This window comes from Lissotriton vulgaris, chromosome 2_1 (genome assembly GCF_964263255.1).
Source record: "Lissotriton vulgaris chromosome 2_1, aLisVul1.2, whole genome shotgun sequence".
Taxonomy (NCBI): domain Eukaryota; kingdom Metazoa; phylum Chordata; class Amphibia; order Caudata; family Salamandridae; genus Lissotriton; species Lissotriton vulgaris.
The window spans coordinates 795,465,584-795,485,134 of NC_141687.1; the positions used below are offsets into that span (position 1 = coordinate 795,465,584).

The 19,551-nt window shown below is 42.7% G+C and overlaps 1 protein-coding gene across 1 annotated transcript; it reads left to right on the top strand.

The window, feature by feature from the left end:
• Nucleotides 1-1,082: 1,082 nt before the first annotated feature.
• On the top strand, nt 1,083-15,889 carry LOC147731178 (uncharacterized). The gene is made up of 4 exons (XM_086954161.1): nt 1,083-1,131; nt 5,951-6,040; nt 7,561-7,701; nt 15,525-15,889. The coding sequence occupies exons 1-4, from the start codon at nt 1,083-1,085 to the stop codon at nt 15,887-15,889; spliced, it is 645 nt and encodes a 214-aa protein (XP_086810287.1).
• Nucleotides 15,890-19,551: the final 3,662 nt, after the last annotated feature.

A 19,551-nucleotide genomic window follows, 5' to 3' on the forward strand; every position in this document is an offset into this window, starting at 1 on the left:
ACATTGTGATCATGTTACGTTCATAATGATGTGAATCAAGCACAACAATACCTCCTCCCTTGTCACATCCCTTTATAATCAATTGGTTGTTTTCTGCTAGTCTTTTAAGGGCTAATGATTCTTCCATACTTAGATTGTATCTAGGTTTAGGAATAAACCTGAGTAACCTATAGAGTTTCTGAAGGACCACCAATTCAAACGCAGCCACTTCAGGACCCAACTGTTCTAAACCTGGACTAAAGGTGGAAGGAAGTGTTATTTCTCTTTGTCTCATATGCTCATTGTCAATAGCATCTTTGTCCTGAAAGAACTTTTTAAGCCTTATCTTTCTGAAGAAAGATATAATGTCTTTGTACAATTCGAAGGTGTTAGCATGTGCCTGTGGTACAAACGAAAGGCCCCTGGATAGTAAAGCTTCACTGTAATTATCAAGTTCTGTAGAGGACAAATTAAAAATGGGCATTTCATTCCCTGACCCCAGTATTGTCTGTTCCGAGTTTCCCTTATAAATTGGGGTTCCTGCTGTTGGTGTTGTTGTTGGTGTTGGTGGTATTGATGATGTTGATTCATTTGAAAATTTCCCCTGGTCTGTCCTTGACCCTGAAATATCACTCTGGGGCGGCCTCGACGAGGCCCTCTGTTGGATAAAAAAAGGGTGCTGTAGTGTTTGAGAACCAGCATAGGAATTAAACCCTCCATCTGATTCATAGTAATTACCATTAGGGCCCTCGCCCTCAGAGTCTGACGTATCAGTAAAGTTGTTAACTCTTTGTTGGGTGTTCCTAGATTCATCTCTATAGTGGTTCTGTTGGTAAAACTCTTTGCCTAAATAAGGATATGCTGTTTCTTCAGTGTAATATCTTTTGTCCTTATTGAGCTTATCCGTTTTCTGCTTATTTAGGTAGGTACTAAAGGATTCAAGCTCTCTGTTGTATTCTTCTATATTTTTCATTGCTTCCTCTACTCCATTTAGTTGTTTAAGCTTATCTTCTAATTCATCAATTTCAATCTTGATTCCTGCCGCTAATTCTTTAGATGTTTCAACGATCAAGATCATTAGATCGCGAGAACATCTATTAGCTATGAAGCTCCATTTCTCTAGAAATGGTCTGTGGTGTACGAATAACCCAGGTATATTGCGTACTCATAACCCATTGGGAATGATGCCCGTTCTTAGGTAAGAAAGCATAAACTCACCGTGGGCCTCCATCCGGATGAGTTTCTTTTTTAATTCTATCAATTTCTTACCTTCATCTTACCTCTGATATTGGGGTTGGTGTTACTGGAAGAGGCCGTAGTGCCAACCAATGTGGCAAACTCCTCATCGGTAAAACCAAATGTTCTTAAATTGGCCATAGCTAAAGAGACAAAGAGTAAAGTGAGTAAAAAGAGGTTGCAACTGCTCAAATACTTAACAATATGAATGAACCAACAATGACATAGAGAACGGTCCTGCACAGACAAGCTGTGGGAAATATAATGTGAACAACAAGGACCCCCTGATCGGAATTATCAGTTCCTATGACAGGGACAAGAAGCTTGTGTGAATAATAGCACAATTCTAATAAACAAGCGGGAAGGTTATTGACATAAAAAAATATACTAACAAGTATATTCAAATATAAAAACTATATTCCATTTAATAGATATTCATGTAAGAAACACATACATTACATACATAAATGTTAATTAAAAAATATAACAAAGACCCAAAAAGCATATTTTATACAGTTATCATAAAAAATTATAATCACATAATCATTAAAAGAAGTTCAACAAGTGGCAAACAATATTTCCACCCAACGGTACGTCTGTATAACGCAAAGCTGGCTAAAATGCTAGCGCTGGACCTTCTCCCTTTTTCTTTCGTGGAAGGGGTGGGGTTTCTAGAATTAGTGGCAACAGTCTGCCCTAAATGGAAGGTTCCTAGCCGGTCCTATTTTGCCAGAGTTGCGGTTTCAGCACTGCATCAAGATGTGCTGGAGGTGATTGGGGCAGCTTTGCAGAAGAGTGCTGTTCACACTATCCACTTGACAACAGACATGTGGACCAGTTGGCAAGCCCTTGATTACGTGTGCATCACTGCACACTGGGTCTCTTTTGCAGGGGTTAGAGACAAGTCAAGTGCAGGTGTTGACCAGGACACACTTTTTCAAGCTACTCGGAAACATGCAACATTAGCCATGTTTGCCATGGAGAAATCTCATACTGCAAAAAACATTTTGGAGGAGTTTAACAGTAAGGTCTCTGAATGGCTGCATCCAAGAAATCGCATAGTTGGTTATGTTTCCACGGATAATGGCACTAATATAGTTAAGGCCATGCAGCAAGGTGACTATTTCAGAGTGCCGTGTTTGGCGCACAGTATTAACATTGTGGTGCAAGATTTCTTGAAAAATGAAAACACAGTCAGGAAGTTACTGCCCACCTGCCAAAGAATCTGGACACATTTCAGCCATTCTTTTAAGGCCCGGAAGCAGCTGAGGGGCATTCAACATGAACGTAAAGTGCCAGTCAAAGGCTTATCCAGGAGGTGGCAACACGTTGGAACTCAACCTTTTACATGCTTGAGCGTCTGTCTGAGCAGTGAATGGTAATCAATGAGTATGTCTTTCGACGGGGTTCTACTATAAAAGACATGAGGCTAGAGTTGGAGGAATGGAAGCTAGTTAAAAGCCTGACAGATATGCTTCCTCCTTTTGAGGTCTTCACGCGTGAAGTCAGCAGGGAGTACTGTTCTTTGGGCAAAGCTATCCCATTGTTAGCCATGCTAGAGGACCAACTGAAGGCGGTGTCTTCAACGTTCAGAGATGATGGTGAAAAGCAAGACACACATCAGTTGGCGGAGAGTTTATTTATCCGCCTAGTTGACAATGAAAGGCTTAAAAACATACATACAGAACAACATTACATTTGTGCCACTATTCTGGATCCATGGTACAAAAAGGCAGTGGCCAGCAAAGCATTCATTCCTTTTGATGAAGCAGATGTTTCAAAGTACAAACATTGGCTAGCTGTGTCAGCCACTCGGTTCGAAAAAGATCGGCAGAAAATTCAAGGAGCCGGCAGAAGTCCAACTGAATCAGCAGGCCATCCGGCGTCAAGTTCCACTTCTGAATCTGTGGGAGAAGGGAGTCACTTTCCCTCACAGCCGTTAACGACACCAGCAGCAACCGTATCATCATCCTCACCTGCACCAGCTCCAGCCATAATATTGTCGGAAGCGGATTGGCTAACTCTTCAAGGGTTTGCTCGTTCCAGTGCTGCAAAGGCCACAGATGGTACGCAAAGTGGAGCAACCATGGAGAACCTTGAGTTGATGGTGCAGGCCTATCTGGATTACCCAACAGAGGACTTTGTTAATAAGAACCCATTGCTGTATTGGTTAACCCTGGGCGTAGTTCGCGTAGTCGCACTCCGCGGAGCTACGCGAAGACGCACTTGCACTCCGCGACCTACACGTAGCTCTGCAGCCATGCATAGTTGCTTGCTAGACCCGTTCGCGCGCTGTTTTTCGTCTTCGGGAGCGCGGTGCGCGTGTTCGGGGCGTTGCCTGCATGTTTGGGATGGCTAGCGCGCTAAGTTACACAAGAGGTTTGTCCCGCCCGCTTGCGTTCCCTTATTTCCTGTTCCGGGTCACAAGTAACGTGTTTGGGTTGTACAAGACATGTTCGGGAACTCATCTTCTCGTTCGCACTACAAAAGTGCGTGATCGCGCTAAATATCGCGCAAACCTACCCACGCGGTCGCGATGGGCGCAACCATCTTGGATCACACACCCTGGCTATGGTTTTGGGCCTACTTTAGCATCTAGCTCATATCTCTTCAATCATGGTGTTTTTACCCACTTTTTCAAACTTTCTTTAGTTATTACCTATCTCTCTCTGTGCCTAGGTTTATATTTTTCATTTTATTTCTACTTTTACAACTTTTCTATTGTTTTATTTTACTTCCTTCTTTTACCTTGCTTCTTCTTTCCCCTACCTTTTTGTCTTGAACTTTTCTTCTCCCTTCCACCCAGAACCATGGTGAAGGGCGCCAGCAGCAGCGGCGGCTCAAAGGGCAAGGCGCCTGTGCCCCAAAAAACCCGGCTACCTTGCGGCAGAATGCACCCCCTAGGGGGTGAGGGCCGGCCAACTTTTTGGGGAGGAGGAGGTGGCTGCCCTGGTCTTTTTTATCCAGTGCCACCTCCCCTTGATCTTGGCAGCAGGCGGCAGGCCAGGCTCCGGCTACCAGATTGAAGAGCGTCTCCGGCGGTGGGCGAAGGTGCGCCGGGCAGTCTTCCGCTGCTCCGGTATCCGGCGTACCCACCATCAGCTGTCCCACCGCTGGGCAGACATTTTGGAGCGGGAGCAGGACCTGTTGGACCTGCTTGGTGTAGAGGTCGTGGGTCTTGGTGAGTGGCTACCCAAAAAAAAAAGTGTGTGTATATATATATATATACATACATATACATATATATATATATATATACATACATATACATATATATATATATATCCTTTCAAGAAGCTCCTGCTGGCAAACAGGACGCTTAAAGAAGTGGCTCGTATCCGGCGGAGCAGCCGGAAACAATATCACAGCAAAAAACGGTGTGAACAAGCGCTTTCCAAGCGTGAAACGCGTCACAAGGTTTATGGATTAATAAACCCTTTGCTCTGGAACCTTGACCTGACTCCCGTGTTTTGTTCCTCTAAGTGCTCGTTGGTACGCCGTTTTTTGCTGTGATATATATATATATATATATATATATATATATATATATATATATATATATATATATATCTATAGTAGTATAAGTGTATAAGTATTGTTATTGTATCTTTCTAAATCTTGGCTGAATAAGTAACGCGATGACTGGTGCTCCTAGTTACATTTCCGATGTATTCCGTTATATCTACTGTAATTGTATGACACTGGTCTGTGCTGCGCTTCTTCACTGACTCTTGCGTGTTGTTTCAATTTGGCGCTAGCTTTTGCTGTTTATTGATGTGTGATTTTCTTTATTGTAGAGAACTGAAGTTAGTTAATGCTATTAATAGAGTCTTGTCCTTCCTTTGTCCGTCAGTGAAATAGCGGTTGATGGATAATTGTACGTAGTTTGCATATTGTATCATTTATTTTTCACGGCCTTCTCTTCTGCATGAATCCTCCTCTGGCAATGAATGCTAAAGTTACTTTGTTCTTCTTACCTCAGCCAGGGCCGGCTTTAGGCATGTGCAAGCTGTGCAACTGCACAGGGCCACCAAACGCCAGGGGCCACCACACCAATATATATCCTTAATTTAATAATCCTCTGAGGATGGATACATATTTGCGTGGCGGCCCCTGGCAGGGATTTGGTGCCTCCGGCTCTGTTCCACTTCCAAACACCCTGACTCCCCCCTCTTCACTGGCCTCCGTGCTCCGCCCGACCTCCTCTTCCGGGCCCCCCTACCTACGCTCCCTGCCCAGGACCACCATGAGCCTAGAGCCGCCCCTGCCTCAGCCCTCCATAGAACTGATGTAGTTTGTTTAGTGAGTGGGTAGGCTTAGCAGCAGTAGCATTCAGTCAGTAGCAGAACAAAATATGATGCAACAAACGTACAATTTCGTGTTAGTATGCACAAAGTTAAGCATGTCTCCTCCTTGTGATCTATGCATTTTGCTGGCAAAAATAAAAAAGAAATGCCTACTTACAGATAATTGATTACTCCATTCTTGAATCGGTGTTGTTGTTCAGGTGTTACTGCCTCTGTGTTACTTAGTAATCTGCAATCAGAATGTTTATGGAACATTTGATTTGTTTTCTCCAAGTATATACAGTCAGTGAATCATGCAAGGCAGTAGTCATTTGGTAGATCAATGTTTGTTTCTTTTAATGTTCTAGCAGTGGTTTTTGAAATGATGTCTATGTTTCACAGCACTCAATGTTTTTCTCTTTCTTTATTATTTCTTACATGAACCACAGAACCCAGGGGCAAGCAGAAGGCTGGGACCGAGTCGGCGGGTGAACCACAGGCACAGAGCTCCCCTACTGAGGATCCTACTGCTGTCCCCAGTAAGTCCAACAGTGCTTTCTTTTGGAACAATGATATTTCCCTAACTTTCTAACGGAGCTTTTTTTTCCAACCGAATAATGACATTTCATTCCTAAATAAATTTTGACAAATGCTTTTTTGAGTTTGATTATGTTTTCAAAATTTTGGGTATCTGTCCCTGCCTTTCTGTTCCTTCAAAGAGCCTCTGCTATGACTCTCTGTGCTACTACTAGACTGTCTGTAGGTAAGCTTGCCCTGTTGCCCACTCTTTAGTTAAGGTATTAATCTTTTTAAAAAATCTGTGATAGAATAGCTGTAGGCACAGGGTCCACTCCTGTCTTATGCTTTTTCCTCTGTAATGTCTCTTCTTTGCCAATTGACACCAACCAAGTATGCATCCAGATGTTGGTCTAGTATTTTGTAAACGTTAGTATACCACTACTACTCTTGCGGGTATTCTTCTATGCAGTCACATACACAACTATGTATGCACCAGAAAACTGGATGTTGGTGATAGGCAGGTTGGACCTTACTTACTTACACCTCAGTCACAGAACTCTGAGGAACCCACAATTCACTGAACAACAACCTATATGGGCTCAGTCATTGGTCAATTATTCAATTATCCCACTCCTGAACCCCAATACCAAGATGCCAAATGCTTTTATTACACAATCCATAACCTAAGTAACCCCTTTTGCTCACTCACTCGTGTAAGTCTACAAGACAACAGACACTGAAAATATACTTCCGAGTCAACGTGGTACTTCAAAAGCTTTATTTTGTTAGAAGTAACTAAGTAAGTAACATCAATGTTTTTAAGTTGTTCCATGAAATACGTCAAGGCCCACCAGAAAAAATCCAGAGTTAAAAAAGGCTGAATAAAGTAATCTACATTTGTACAGCTACCAGTGCACGATAGGGAAATGTGGGAAATGTCGGAGACCCCTTACCATTGAACGTATACTGGTTACATATGCCTCTTTTTGGTAAGCTCTGGAAATCTCTGCTTCGTAGAAGGAAATCTTCTCATCTGCAGAAAAATAATGTGGTGCACATTAGACAGTATGAAAATAAATACATTTATGCAAGTTTTTTGCAGTCATGCTAAAAAAAAGGTGTAACCTGTAAGCAAACTAGATTCCACAATCCACATACAAAAAGTAAATACGGGCCTTTTTATTTTCCAAACTCTTCAGGTGTATGCATTGAACAATCATGTGGCCTCAAAGGCGTCTTCTTGAACTGCGCAACAAGCTGCGAGGTAGCATGCGCAAAACTGTAGACATTGATGTACAAACTGGTTACATGGTTCAGTCTAAATTTCCAAGGACTAGAGTAGCAGTAGAGATGAGATGAGCTTGGGTACCATACCATAACAAATGAATGCTAATATGTGTAGTGACTCTGCTGTACTAGGCAATGTGGACTACTACTGATTACGTACGTTGTACTTAACTGTTTTGCAGAACTCCATTCTTGGTGAACAAGTACAATGGGGGCTGTGCATCCATCTAAAAAGGTGTACTTATTTTTATAGGTGCAGAACCGGTACCATCCACCAGTGCCGACGGGGACAGCGGCGCAGCGTCAGCAGAGGCGATCCCGGAGGGGACAGGACCAGAGGCACCTACACCAGCACCAGCAGCAGTGGGGGAGGAGCCAACAACCGTGGGCGATAGTAAGTTACATTCAATAGTGATCCGCATTACTTGGTGGGAGGGGAAAACTTCCTCACTGTACTCTGAGATTTATAATGAACTTGAAGTTCTACTGGACAATATATGACGCCACCTTTATTTGTCATTACCAAGCTTAGCATTACCACCGGCGAGAATTGATAAAATAACAGGCCTCTTCTATCTGACTACAACTCAGCTGTGAAAGGTTGGTGGCAGACTAAAAGTCTTATCCACAACATTACATGACCGCGATGGATTAACACTAAGGATATCGATTTTAAGTATGATGAAAGGAGCAAGGAAAAAGCACCAATCATCTAATATAGAAGGATACTTTGGAATCAGCAATGCAGGTGGCTGATAGCATGTTATAAGTAACAAGGGTTAACCCAAAAGAAGTCGCTGGGACCTGGGTAGCTAGCGTTATGAATAAGGGGGTCCCAGTGAGAGAGAACAGATTAATTAGAAAAACAATAAAGTAAATCTTATAAACGAAAATATCTCTATAATGTTTTATTCACATTATAGGAAAGCGAGCATTATTGAATATTCACAAAATATATACAATTGTGGTGGTACAGGTGCCCCATAGGGAAGGAGGGGAAGTGAAATGGTGAAGGTAAAGTGAAGGGAGCTCTTCAGTGACAGTAAAAAACACACGATATAGATCCAATATTGAGATATCAGTGTAACACAATATACATAGAAAACGATTACTCAATGACAAATTTTGTAGAAACATGCCCCCATGTCCATCATGAAAACGAATGGTGGGTTGAACGGGGCTGTCAAGGGAACGGGCGTCGACGTTTCGACCCTATTAAGCAGGATAATTAGGATTCCTTGCGGGTGGGTCTTCTTCAGGACAGGCAATAGGGACGGGGCAGCCAACCTAATATTAAAAGGGGAGGGGTGAATTAATTTAGTAGTGGACAAATCTCATTCCAGTTTAGGTAGGTAGGGTAGACCGAAAGGGACGTACCTGAGTACATCAGTATGGGGAGATAAATCCCAATGAAGATCAGTGACACGAGTTCATAATCCTAAGAAGGAATCATATGTATAATCATTAAAATAGTACAGTAATGATCAAATCCGACTTAATTGTGAGGGTATAATCAAGGACCTACTAATGAAGTGAAGTCCAGAATTCCCGTATCAGATCCATTTGCTGGACGGGGGCCGCTCGAACAATCTATCAAGAAGGGAACAGCATTTAGACACAGGCCTCTGAAAGCCAGGGCTCGATGGCGAGTTGGGTGGAAGCGGAACTTACCGAGTCGGTAGGAAGTCCGCTCGAAACAAAGAAGACACGCTGATTGAATCGGATGAGGTGTCTGTGGGTTAAATAGATAAAAACCGCGTCATTACCATTAATAGTTACTGGGCAGTAGGTGTTCTCAACGGAGATGTGGCACCTAAGAGTCAGCGCACTTACCGGTCGGCAAAGTGCTCGGCGTCTTAATCGGGAATCCTCGAGGCGGTCGAGGAACTTCCTGGTATCCTAGTAGTCATGGTAACCACGGTCACGTGTGGTAGACCTAAAAGACAGACTCACGGGGTTTGTTCCGTGACCTAGGTAACCGGAAAGCTGTAGTAAGGGATCACTGTAATGTGACCCGTTAGCGGTTATGAATTGGGGAAAATAGAATTGTGCATTAATGGCAACATTATCAACGGAGTTGTCTGATCCTAATTAGAGTGGTTAAAAATAAAATAAATAAAATCCGGCGTGATCGAAAGGGCGCATAAAGTAGTAGTCATAAAATGACCGTATGGCAAATTACTTAGAAAATAATAACATTTGGTAATGTAATCATGTTAACTTTGCACAATCATTATGTCAAACGCATTTAGAAAGCAGAAGGTCGGCTGATAAATCAATCACATTATAATGAATGTTTTACATACTGCGTACCTATCACATGATGGTAAGGCAGTGCTTGTCAATAATAAGATGATCAATATAAAGAGACGAAGTTACGTATACAGGTGTTAAGGACCAATGAGAGTGCACCCAAATATGTCATTAGCAGTCATTCTATTTTTCAACATCATACCGCGTACCTGTCACAGGACGGTATAGGCGGTTTTCCCCTGGTTTAGTATTAAGCAAGAGTATTGTTTGGCGAAAGAGCACAATTATAATGGATGTGTGTCTTACAGGTTCAGTGAATGATCTAACCATTGATATTTATGCTAACGGGTCATTACAGGATACAGAATTAAGCGATGCATATTACAGTAAGGTGGCAAGTTGTGAGAATGAACTATCATGCTCGTTCAACCCTGATTGTATGGAATCAAAGAAAAACATCCACTTTAGTTCCCTGACATTCAGTATGTTGGAGATATTACCTCCCCGAGGACCAAGATTGATTTTTTCAATCACGGTCCAGCTTAGACTCTCAGGTGGGTGTTGAGCTGATCTAAAATGTTCAACTAGTGGTGCACCCAACACTTCACATCTAATGCGGCTCATATGTTGTAGAACCCGTTGCTTGATTTTCTGTTTGGTTTGTCCAATATAAATCAAATTACAGGGGCAGACAATCGCATAGATCACAGTTGATGTGTTGCAGTTGGTTAGAGTCTTCAGTCTAATTTTCTTTGAGTTGTGAACGAATTCTTTAGTCTGTATACAACAGTCACAGGCTTTACATTGACCACATTTGAAATGTCCAGTGGCTGGTTCCAAGTTCCAAAGGGATCTGATGGTGGGCTCCTCCCTGGTTGTCAAGAGCGAACGAACCACATAATCCTTTACACTCTTTGATTTCTTGAAGGCATGTAGTGGGGTGCCAGGATGGTTGATGTCATCCGCGACCAATTGCCAATGATGGTTGACGATCTTTTTGATAAGATTGCTTTTGGTTGAGAAGGTCGTCACACATACAATACGGTCTTCCTGTGCGTTGTTGGGATCCTTAGTCTTTAGGAGCTCCTCACGTGGGTAAAACCATGCTCTCTTACGTGCTTTAGTCACGAGTCTTTTAGGATAGCCACGGGCTTTCAAACGGTCAGCAAGGTCTTCAGACTGTTGAAAGTAATGTTCTTTAGTCGAGCAGTTCCTGCGGACACGTAAAAATTGGCCGAATGGGAGATTGTCTCGAAGAGCCCGGGGATGGTGACTATTGTATTGTAAAAGGGAGTTCCTCTCGGATGGTTTTCTGTATAAAGTGGTCAGAAGTTGCCCCTGATGATGGTAGATAGTAATGTCCAAAAAATTGATGCTCTGGTTGTCGGATTGAATAGTAAACTGTAAGTGCTGTGATTGTAGATTCAGCCAGTGATGAAATTCATTGAGAGTAGCCGAGTCTCCTTTCCAAATTATCAAAATATCGTCTATATAGCGAACCCAGATGTGGAGATGGTTGTTAAAAGGATTGTTGGTATTCAGTATGGTATTCTCCTCGAAGGCTGCCATATAGAGAATGGCTACATCCGGGGCAAAGGGAGCCCCCATTGCCACCCCCTGGGTTTGCAAGAAGAATTCATTCTTAAAAGTGAAGAAGTTCTTAGTCATTGCAATCCGAAGTAGCGATATAATGAATTCAGATGGTACTCGCATGGGTGATGGTCTGGATTCCAAGCATCTCATAATTACTGTTAGGGCTTCTTCCTGTGGGATGCTAGTATATAGGGATACTACGTCACATGTAACCAATAATTGTTCCACAGGGTCAAAGGGTAAGGTTTCAATTAAGTTTATGGTTTGTAGAGTATCCCTCAGGTAAGTTTTAGTTGCCTCTGCCAGAGGTTTGAGAAAAAAATCAATATATCTACCTAATGGTTCTAATATAGAGCCACACCCCGAGACGCCCGATTGTCTCGGGGTGTGGCTCTATATTAGAACCATTAGGTAGATATATTGATTTTTTTCTCAAACCTCTGGCAGAGGCAACTAAAACTTACCTGAGGGATACTCTACAAACCATAAACTTAATTGAAACCTTACCCTTTGACCCTGTGGAACAATTATTGGTTACATGTGACGTAGTATCCCTATATACTAGCATCCCACAGGAAGAAGCCCTAACAGTAATTATGAGATGCTTGGAATCCAGACCATCACCCATGCGAGTACCATCTGAATTCATTATATCGCTACTTCGGATTGCAATGACTAAGAACTTCTTCACTTTTAAGAATGAATTCTTCTTGCAAACCCAGGGGGTGGCAATGGGGGCTCCCTTTGCCCCGGATGTAGCCATTCTCTATATGGCAGCCTTCGAGGAGAATACCATACTGAATACCAACAATCCTTTTAACAACCATCTCCACATCTGGGTTCGCTATATAGACGATATTTTGATAATTTGGAAAGGAGACTCGGCTACTCTCAATGAATTTCATCACTGGCTGAATCTACAATCACAGCACTTACAGTTTACTATTCAATCCGACAACCAGAGCATCAATTTTTTGGACATTACTATCTACCATCATCAGGGGCAACTTCTGACCACTTTATACAGAAAACCATCCGAGAGGAACTCCCTTTTACAATACAATAGTCACCATCCCCGGGCTCTTCGAGACAATCTCCCATTCGGCCAATTTTTACGTGTCCGCAGGAACTGCTCGACTAAAGAACATTACTTTCAACAGTCTGAAGACCTTGCTGACCGTTTGAAAGCCCGTGGCTATCCTAAAAGACTCGTGACTAAAGCACGTAAGAGAGCATGGTTTTACCCACGTGAGGAGCTCCTAAAGACTAAGGATCCCAACAACGCACAGGAAGACCGTATTGTATGTGTGACGACCTTCTCAACCAAAAGCAATCTTATCAAAAAGATCGTCAACCATCATTGGCAATTGGTCGCGGATGACATCAACCATCCTGGCACCCCACTACATGCCTTCAAGAAATCAAAGAGTGTAAAGGATTATGTGGTTCGTTCGCTCTTGACAACCAGGGAGGAGCCCACCATCAGATCCCTTTGGAACTTGGAACCAGCCACTGGACATTTCAAATGTGGTCAATGTAAAGCCTGTGACTGTTGTATACAGACTAAAGAATTTGTGCACAACTCAAAGAAAATTAGACTGAAGACTCTAACCAACTGCAACACATCAACTGTGATCTATGCGATTGTCTGCCCCTGTAATTTGATTTATATTGGACAAACCCAACAGAAAATCAAGCAACGGGTTCTACAACATATGAGCCGCATTAGATGTGAAGTGTTGGGTGCACCACTAGTTGAACATTTTAGATCAGCTCAACACCCACCTGAGAGTCTAAGCTGGACCGTGATTGAAAAAATCAATCTTGGTCCTCGGGGAGGTAATATCTCCAACATACTGAATGTCAGGGAACTAAAGTGGATGTTTTTCTTTGATTCCATACAATCAGGGTTGAACGAGCATGATAGTTCATTCTCACAACTTGCCACCTTACTGTAATATGCATCGCTTAATTCTGTATCCTGTAATGACCCGTTAGCATAAATATCAATGGTTAGATCATTCACTGAACCTGTAAGACACACATCCATTATAATTGTGCTCTTTCGCCAAACAATACTCTTGCTTAATACTAAACCAGGGGAAAACCGCCTATACCGTCCTGTGACAGGTACGCGGTATGATGTTGAAAAATAGAATGACTGCTAATGACATATTTGGGTGCACTCTCATTGGTCCTTAACACCTGTATACGTAACTTCGTCTCTTTATATTGATCATCTTATTATTGACAAGCACTGCCTTACCATCATGTGATAGGTACGCAGTATGTAAAACATTCATTATAATGTGATTGATTTATCAGCCGACCTTCTGCTTTCTAAATGCGTTTGACATAATGATTGTGCAAAGTTAACATGATTACATTACCAAATGTTATTATTTTCTAAGTAATTTGCCATACGGTCATTTTATGACTACTACTTTATGCGCCCTTTCGATCACGCCGGATTTTATTTATTTTATTTTTAACCACTCTAATTAGGATCAGACAACTCCGTTGATAATGTTGCCATTAATGCACAATTCTATTTTCCCCAATTCATAACCGCTAACGGGTCACATTACAGTGATCCCTTACTACAGCTTTCCGGTTACCTAGGTCACGGAACAAACCCCGTGAGTCTGTCTTTTAGGTCTACCACACGTGACCGTGGTTACCATGACTACTAGGATACCAGGAAGTTCCTCGACCGCCTCGAGGATTCCCGATTAAGACGCCGAGCACTTTGCCGACCGGTAAGTGCGCTGACTCTTAGGTGCCACATCTCCGTTGAGAACACCTACTGCCCAGTAACTATTAATGGTAATGACGCGGTTTTTATCTATTTAACCCACAGACACCTCATCCGATTCAATCAGCGTGTCTTCTTTGTTTCGAGCGGACTTCCTACCGACTCGGTAAGTTCCGCTTCCACCCAACTCGCCATCGAGCCCTGGCTTTCAGAGGCCTGTGTCTAAATGCTGTTCCCTTCTTGATAGATTGTTCGAGCGGCCCCCGTCCAGCAAATGGATCTGATACGGGAATTCCGGACTTCACTTCATTAGTAGGTCCTTGATTATACCCTCACAATTAAGTCGGATTTGATCATTACTGTACTATTTTAATGATTATACATATGATTCCTTCTTAGGATTATGAACTCGTGTCACTGATCTTCATTGGGATTTATCTCCCCATACTGATGTACTCAGGTACGTCCCTTTCGGTCTACCCTACCTACATAAACTGGAATGAGATTTGTCCACTACTAAATTAATTCACCCCTCCCCTTTTAATATTAGGTTGGCTGCCCCGTCCCTATTGCCTGTCCTGAAGAAGACCCACCCGCAAGGAATCCTAATTATCCTGCTTAATAGGGTCGAAACGTCGACGCCCGTTCCCTTGACAGCCCCGTTCAACCCACCATTCGTTTTCATGATGGACATGGGGGCATGTTTCTACAAAATTTGTCATTGAGTAATCGTTTTCTATGTATATTGTGTTACACTGATATCTCAATATTGGATCTATATCGTGTGTTTTTTACTGTCACTGAAGAACTCCCTTCACTTTACCTTCACCATTTCACTTCCCCTCCTTCCCTATGGGGCACCTGTACCACCGCAATTGTATATATTTTGTGAATATTCAATAATGCTCGCTTTCCTATAATGTGAATAAAACATTATAGAGGTATTTTCGTTTATAAGATTTACTTTATTGTTTTTCTAATTAATCTGTTCTCTCTCACTGGGACCCCCTTATTCATAACGGTGGCTGATAGCAGTCGGATGCATGGGTTGTTGTGGAAGCACGGAAAGGGGAAAACACAGCTGCCTGCGTGGGTGGGAGACACACCCAATATCGGTGGGTAGTGGATACTAGTCTCAGCAGCGGTGTTTTGGTCAAACCCAAAGGCAAGGGAAGGAGGGGACGACTGGATGCATTCCGGGTCATTGCTGGCGAAACACAAACAACCTAAGGTTTGTTGCGCGATATAAAGAATGATAGTCTGTACTAGACATTTACTACTAGCTGGCCCCTGTTAATTAATGTTAGTTTGAGACTGTCACTGTTCCCGGAAGCACAGAGTATATGATATAAAACAAGATATGAAAAAGACAGGTGTTCGTATGTGTGTGACCGTTGAAGTACACCCATGCTACTAGGGCATGCATAATGCCGTGCCAAAAAGTCCAACAAATTAATTATATAGGCCGTAGAACTTTCAAGATAGATACAACACCATTTTTTGTACTCAGCTTGCTTGCTAGTTCTACTGTACTGTGCCACTATGTGTTGAATAAATTTTGTGTTCTTGATTTGCTGGGATTTTGGATTACAACAATTCTGTCTCTCTCTTTATAGTTACTCCTTCAAAACCAACAAGAAAGGAGTTGGCAGTCCGGGCCCGGCAGCGGAAACTGCAGGCCATCATTGAGGCCTACCGCCGCCTGGTGGCTCAGGCCGAGGAGGAGGAGGAGGCTGCGGCAGCAGCTGCTGCCTCTTCCAATGCCCCGGCCCCCAAGCCTGCAGGAGTACGTCGCCGTGGTCAGGCAGCCGCCCGCCGCCAGATTTTTTCATCATCGGCCACCCCCCCACAATATGCATGCCAATGTAGGTGCCGTCAATTCCAAACAAAGATTCTCCTCCGGGTAGCGAGGCTTGAGGATGAAATAGAGGAGCGGGTGAAGCTCATTGTGGACAAACACTTAAAAGCCCGCCGGCTTTGAGATGGACCCTGTTTGTTTGCCCCTTTTTCAATCCTTTTGTTGGTGGGTGGGAATTGGGTGTTGGGGTTTACATTACATTGAACGTGGAAATTTGGTTGGGGTTAGGGGAGGGTAGGGACAGCTGTGGGGTAAGATTTAATATATATTTTATTTTTGTATCATCTTTCTTTATTTTATGGTAAAATAAATGAGACACAAAGTTATGTTCAAAAGAAAACATTTGAAGTTCATTTGTGTTTGTTGGGGGGGTGGAGGGGGGACTGTTTCACCAAATAATGTACGTTGTGCAACATCGCAAGGTTTAATTGGCCATGCAGGTCAGCGGACAGTGCTTTCGAATAAAAAAATATATTGGCCACATCTTTAACATGCAGACAGATAGATGCGGTAAACCCTCACCAAGTTATATTTGTAGTATTAGAAGAACTACCAGTCTGTCTTGCGTTATACCTCACAGCAAACTTATCTTACCTGTGATTGTTGATGATGATTGATGATGAAGTGTGGCACTGCAAGGGCTGCATTTGTTTCCCAAGACAATGGAGAAGAATCTGTTGTTCTGAACTTCTGTGATAGTACTAGTAGTAGGCAGACCCTGCCAGTAGCATTTTGAGACAAAAAGAAAGAGGCAGTCATTTGCGTGACAGACAATGTGGGGGTAATATAAGTATTAAGTACAGTACATTACACGACTGACCCAAAAACAATATTGCAACTGCTAAACTGAAACAAAACAATGGTTTGGGGGACTGGAAACTAAGTGCAAGAGAAGATAAGAAGTCAAACGGCAACGTCAAACTTTTCTAAATCATAATGCTGTAAACGTAAACCCAAACAATGACGCCAATTCATTAGATGTATTCGTTGTTTGATGGTAATGGTAAATTATTTGGCATTATACACAGAGCTTGAGTTGGGAAGCCGTAGAAGATCCTGGCCATGCCTTGTTGAAATTTCACTATTGTTGCTCTCACCACATCTGCCCCAGCAAGCGCGTGATCAAATTGTTGGTATATATTTAATGTAACAAACATCACACCTCAATGAAACCACGCAGCCGGGGGAAGAGGGTTAGGGTTTGTTGAATGGATGGGTACGGGGGTTTTGGGAAAGGTTTGAGAAAGAAAAACAGTACGCATGGAGACAACAAAAGCAAAACAATGAAGACGATGATTTATGATGTTGATCCACTAGCCAATGAATGTAAGGAATAAACGTAGGAAAAGGACACGCTGAATATCATTCTTGGTTTCCCGCCATCCAATTGCTTGATGATGAGGATTAGTGGTAAGGGTGAGTTGATGCTCATAGTATAATAGCAGTGGGTGAAAAACGTCCAGCCTGAAAAAGAAAAGGCAAATACAAAAGAATGTGAATGACCTAAACAAATTGTAATACAGTGACGATCAAAAAAATAATTCAAGAGGCGTAGTCGTAAGAGAGGACTTTCAGACTGAGGCAGCTTCGATACAATATGTATTAGTCTACTAGTTGCACATCATTATTAATCTAGAAGTACAAGAAAAGACAGGCGCCAGCACAGAACAGGCCCATGACACAGGGTCGCCCGTAACACAAACTGCATTTCCCTAAAAATTTCACTGAGCCACAGAAAGGGGCATAAAAAAGCAACCTAGCATTTACAAAATTAATCAACAAAATCAATGCGTCATTCTCAGTCATCAATCATACCACTGTTGTACTCTACCACTGCACAGTGCACACACATGTAGTAGCCTGGGTCTACTGTGCTGTGCCTCTTATTTGTATTTATTACCTTTTATTCCACTCCAAGAAACATCTTACATCAATCAGCTCAGATCCAACTGCCTGAAGCGTGCAAAGATATGGTGGTCACCATCATTATCAGGTGTGGCACGTCTAGTCCAACAGCAACAGCAACTCAGTCTGTAGTGAGTGACTACAATAAATTAAGTCCTGACTGCATCTGCAGTAGTAGGAATACAAGTGCGTAAATAATTTATATTATTAAATAACATGGAAAAATTGGCTATCACGTGAGTCTAAAGTTACTAGTATACTTCAACTCCATGCACATTTGCTCAGAGTCAGCAAAACATCCAATGCAATGCATGGCATCATTCATTTAATATACCTGTCTTGCTCTTCTCTTTCACTGTCAGATGATTGATCACAGATGCTGCCGAGCATTTTAAAAGTAATGACGAGTCACAACAAGTTGACTTCAGTTGTGGATGCCTGCTCAAGTTTTGACACTGAAGAGTCGTCTATGAATGCCTGCAGACAGAGGTGGAAGCCTTAAGAGTAAGACAGTGATGAGTTGCAGATTTCAAATGAAATAGAGGATGGCTGTAGTCATGTACGGTTCACTTGTTATGGAGGGACTGTTAGAGGCTACATTATTGTACTATACTCCATCTACAACATCCAATGTATGGCTGGCAAGATGGAATTGTATTGACTTGAGTGGGAGTCAAGAAGATGGAGCAAGACTCTGAGGAGTGCAGTCAACATGGAACATAAATGCACAGGCGTGCAACTCCAGGAGGTAAATAAAAAGATACAGTGAAAATAAATGCACAGGCATGCAACTCCAGTAGGTACATAAAAAGAATCAGTGGTGGGGATGGATTTGGTTGTGGTTTTTATTAGCAGTTTTGCACCAGAAAGCCATTGTTAATAAGAAAATAAATAACACAAATAAAGGAAGGGAGAAAGTGACAATTTAAAAGCCTAGTTGTCAGGGAAGAGGAGCTTGTCCTCAAACTCTGGGGGTTCGGACAGAAGTAGGTCATGTAACACAGTAGTGATGATGTCTTTGGACTCGCTTTCTTCGTCCTGCTCTGATTCACGTACTTTATAGTCTGGTGGTATGAAGTGTTGATTCATTTTTATCATTGTCAGCCTCTCCACGCTTTTGGGGGAGAGACTGGTCCTTTTCGATGTCACAATGGCAGCAGCAGCACTGAAAACCCGCTCAGAAGGGACACTGGCTACAGGACAAGCCAGATACTTTGTCGCCAGCCTGCTCAGCACTGGCCACTGTCTCCTTCTTTCATACCAATAGACCAATGGGCTTTGCTCCATGAACACCTCTGTTGTGTCATCCAGATAGGCCTGAACCATCCGCTCAGTGTTCATTGGTGCTCGGCTTTGCTGGTCCTCTTTCCCCTTTCCAACAGCAACGGACTTACCCATCCCTTTCTGTAGAAAAAAAGCAGTTATGCTTTTGGTTGTGTCTGCTGAATCAGATCGTGTAGGTGCTGCTTTTGGTACTGTTGGTGCCTGCTGGGAAGCAGACGCACTGCTCTCATGCTCTGAAGAACTTGCCTCAGGAGGATGGCCTGGAGTACTTTGACTGTCCTGGGCTGGCACTGGCAGACCTTTAAGTAACAGCCGTTCAGTTTCTAAATCATTAGCTTCCACAGCTATGGAAGTTTTGTAATTGGCAACATCCCCATCTGAAAAAGGAATTACTGCGCTACTGCTGACAAATAATTTGTACCGTGGATCCAACATTGGTGCAGTTATGTAATGTTGATCTGACACAATCATTTGAAGCCTTGCATTTAGAGATAAGCGGTTGGCTAAGGCCTTGGCCAAGGTATATGCATCAACTTTTTCTTCGTCACCTTCATATGTTTCACAGACCTCCTTCAGCTGTTGCTCAAGCATGTACA

Bases quoted from the DNA above. Each gene is read 5' to 3' on its own strand.
- LOC147731178 (XM_086954161.1), top strand. From the start codon at position 1,083: ATGAAGCTCCATTTCTCTAGAAATGGTCTGTGGTGTACGAATAACCCA. The intron at 6,041-7,560 runs GTAAGTCCAACA...TTATTTTTATAG, and splicing joins GGATCCTACTGCTGTCCCCA to GTGCAGAACCGGTACCATCC. The intron at 7,702-15,524 runs GTAAGTTACATT...CTCTCTTTATAG, and splicing joins GCCAACAACCGTGGGCGATA to TTACTCCTTCAAAACCAACA.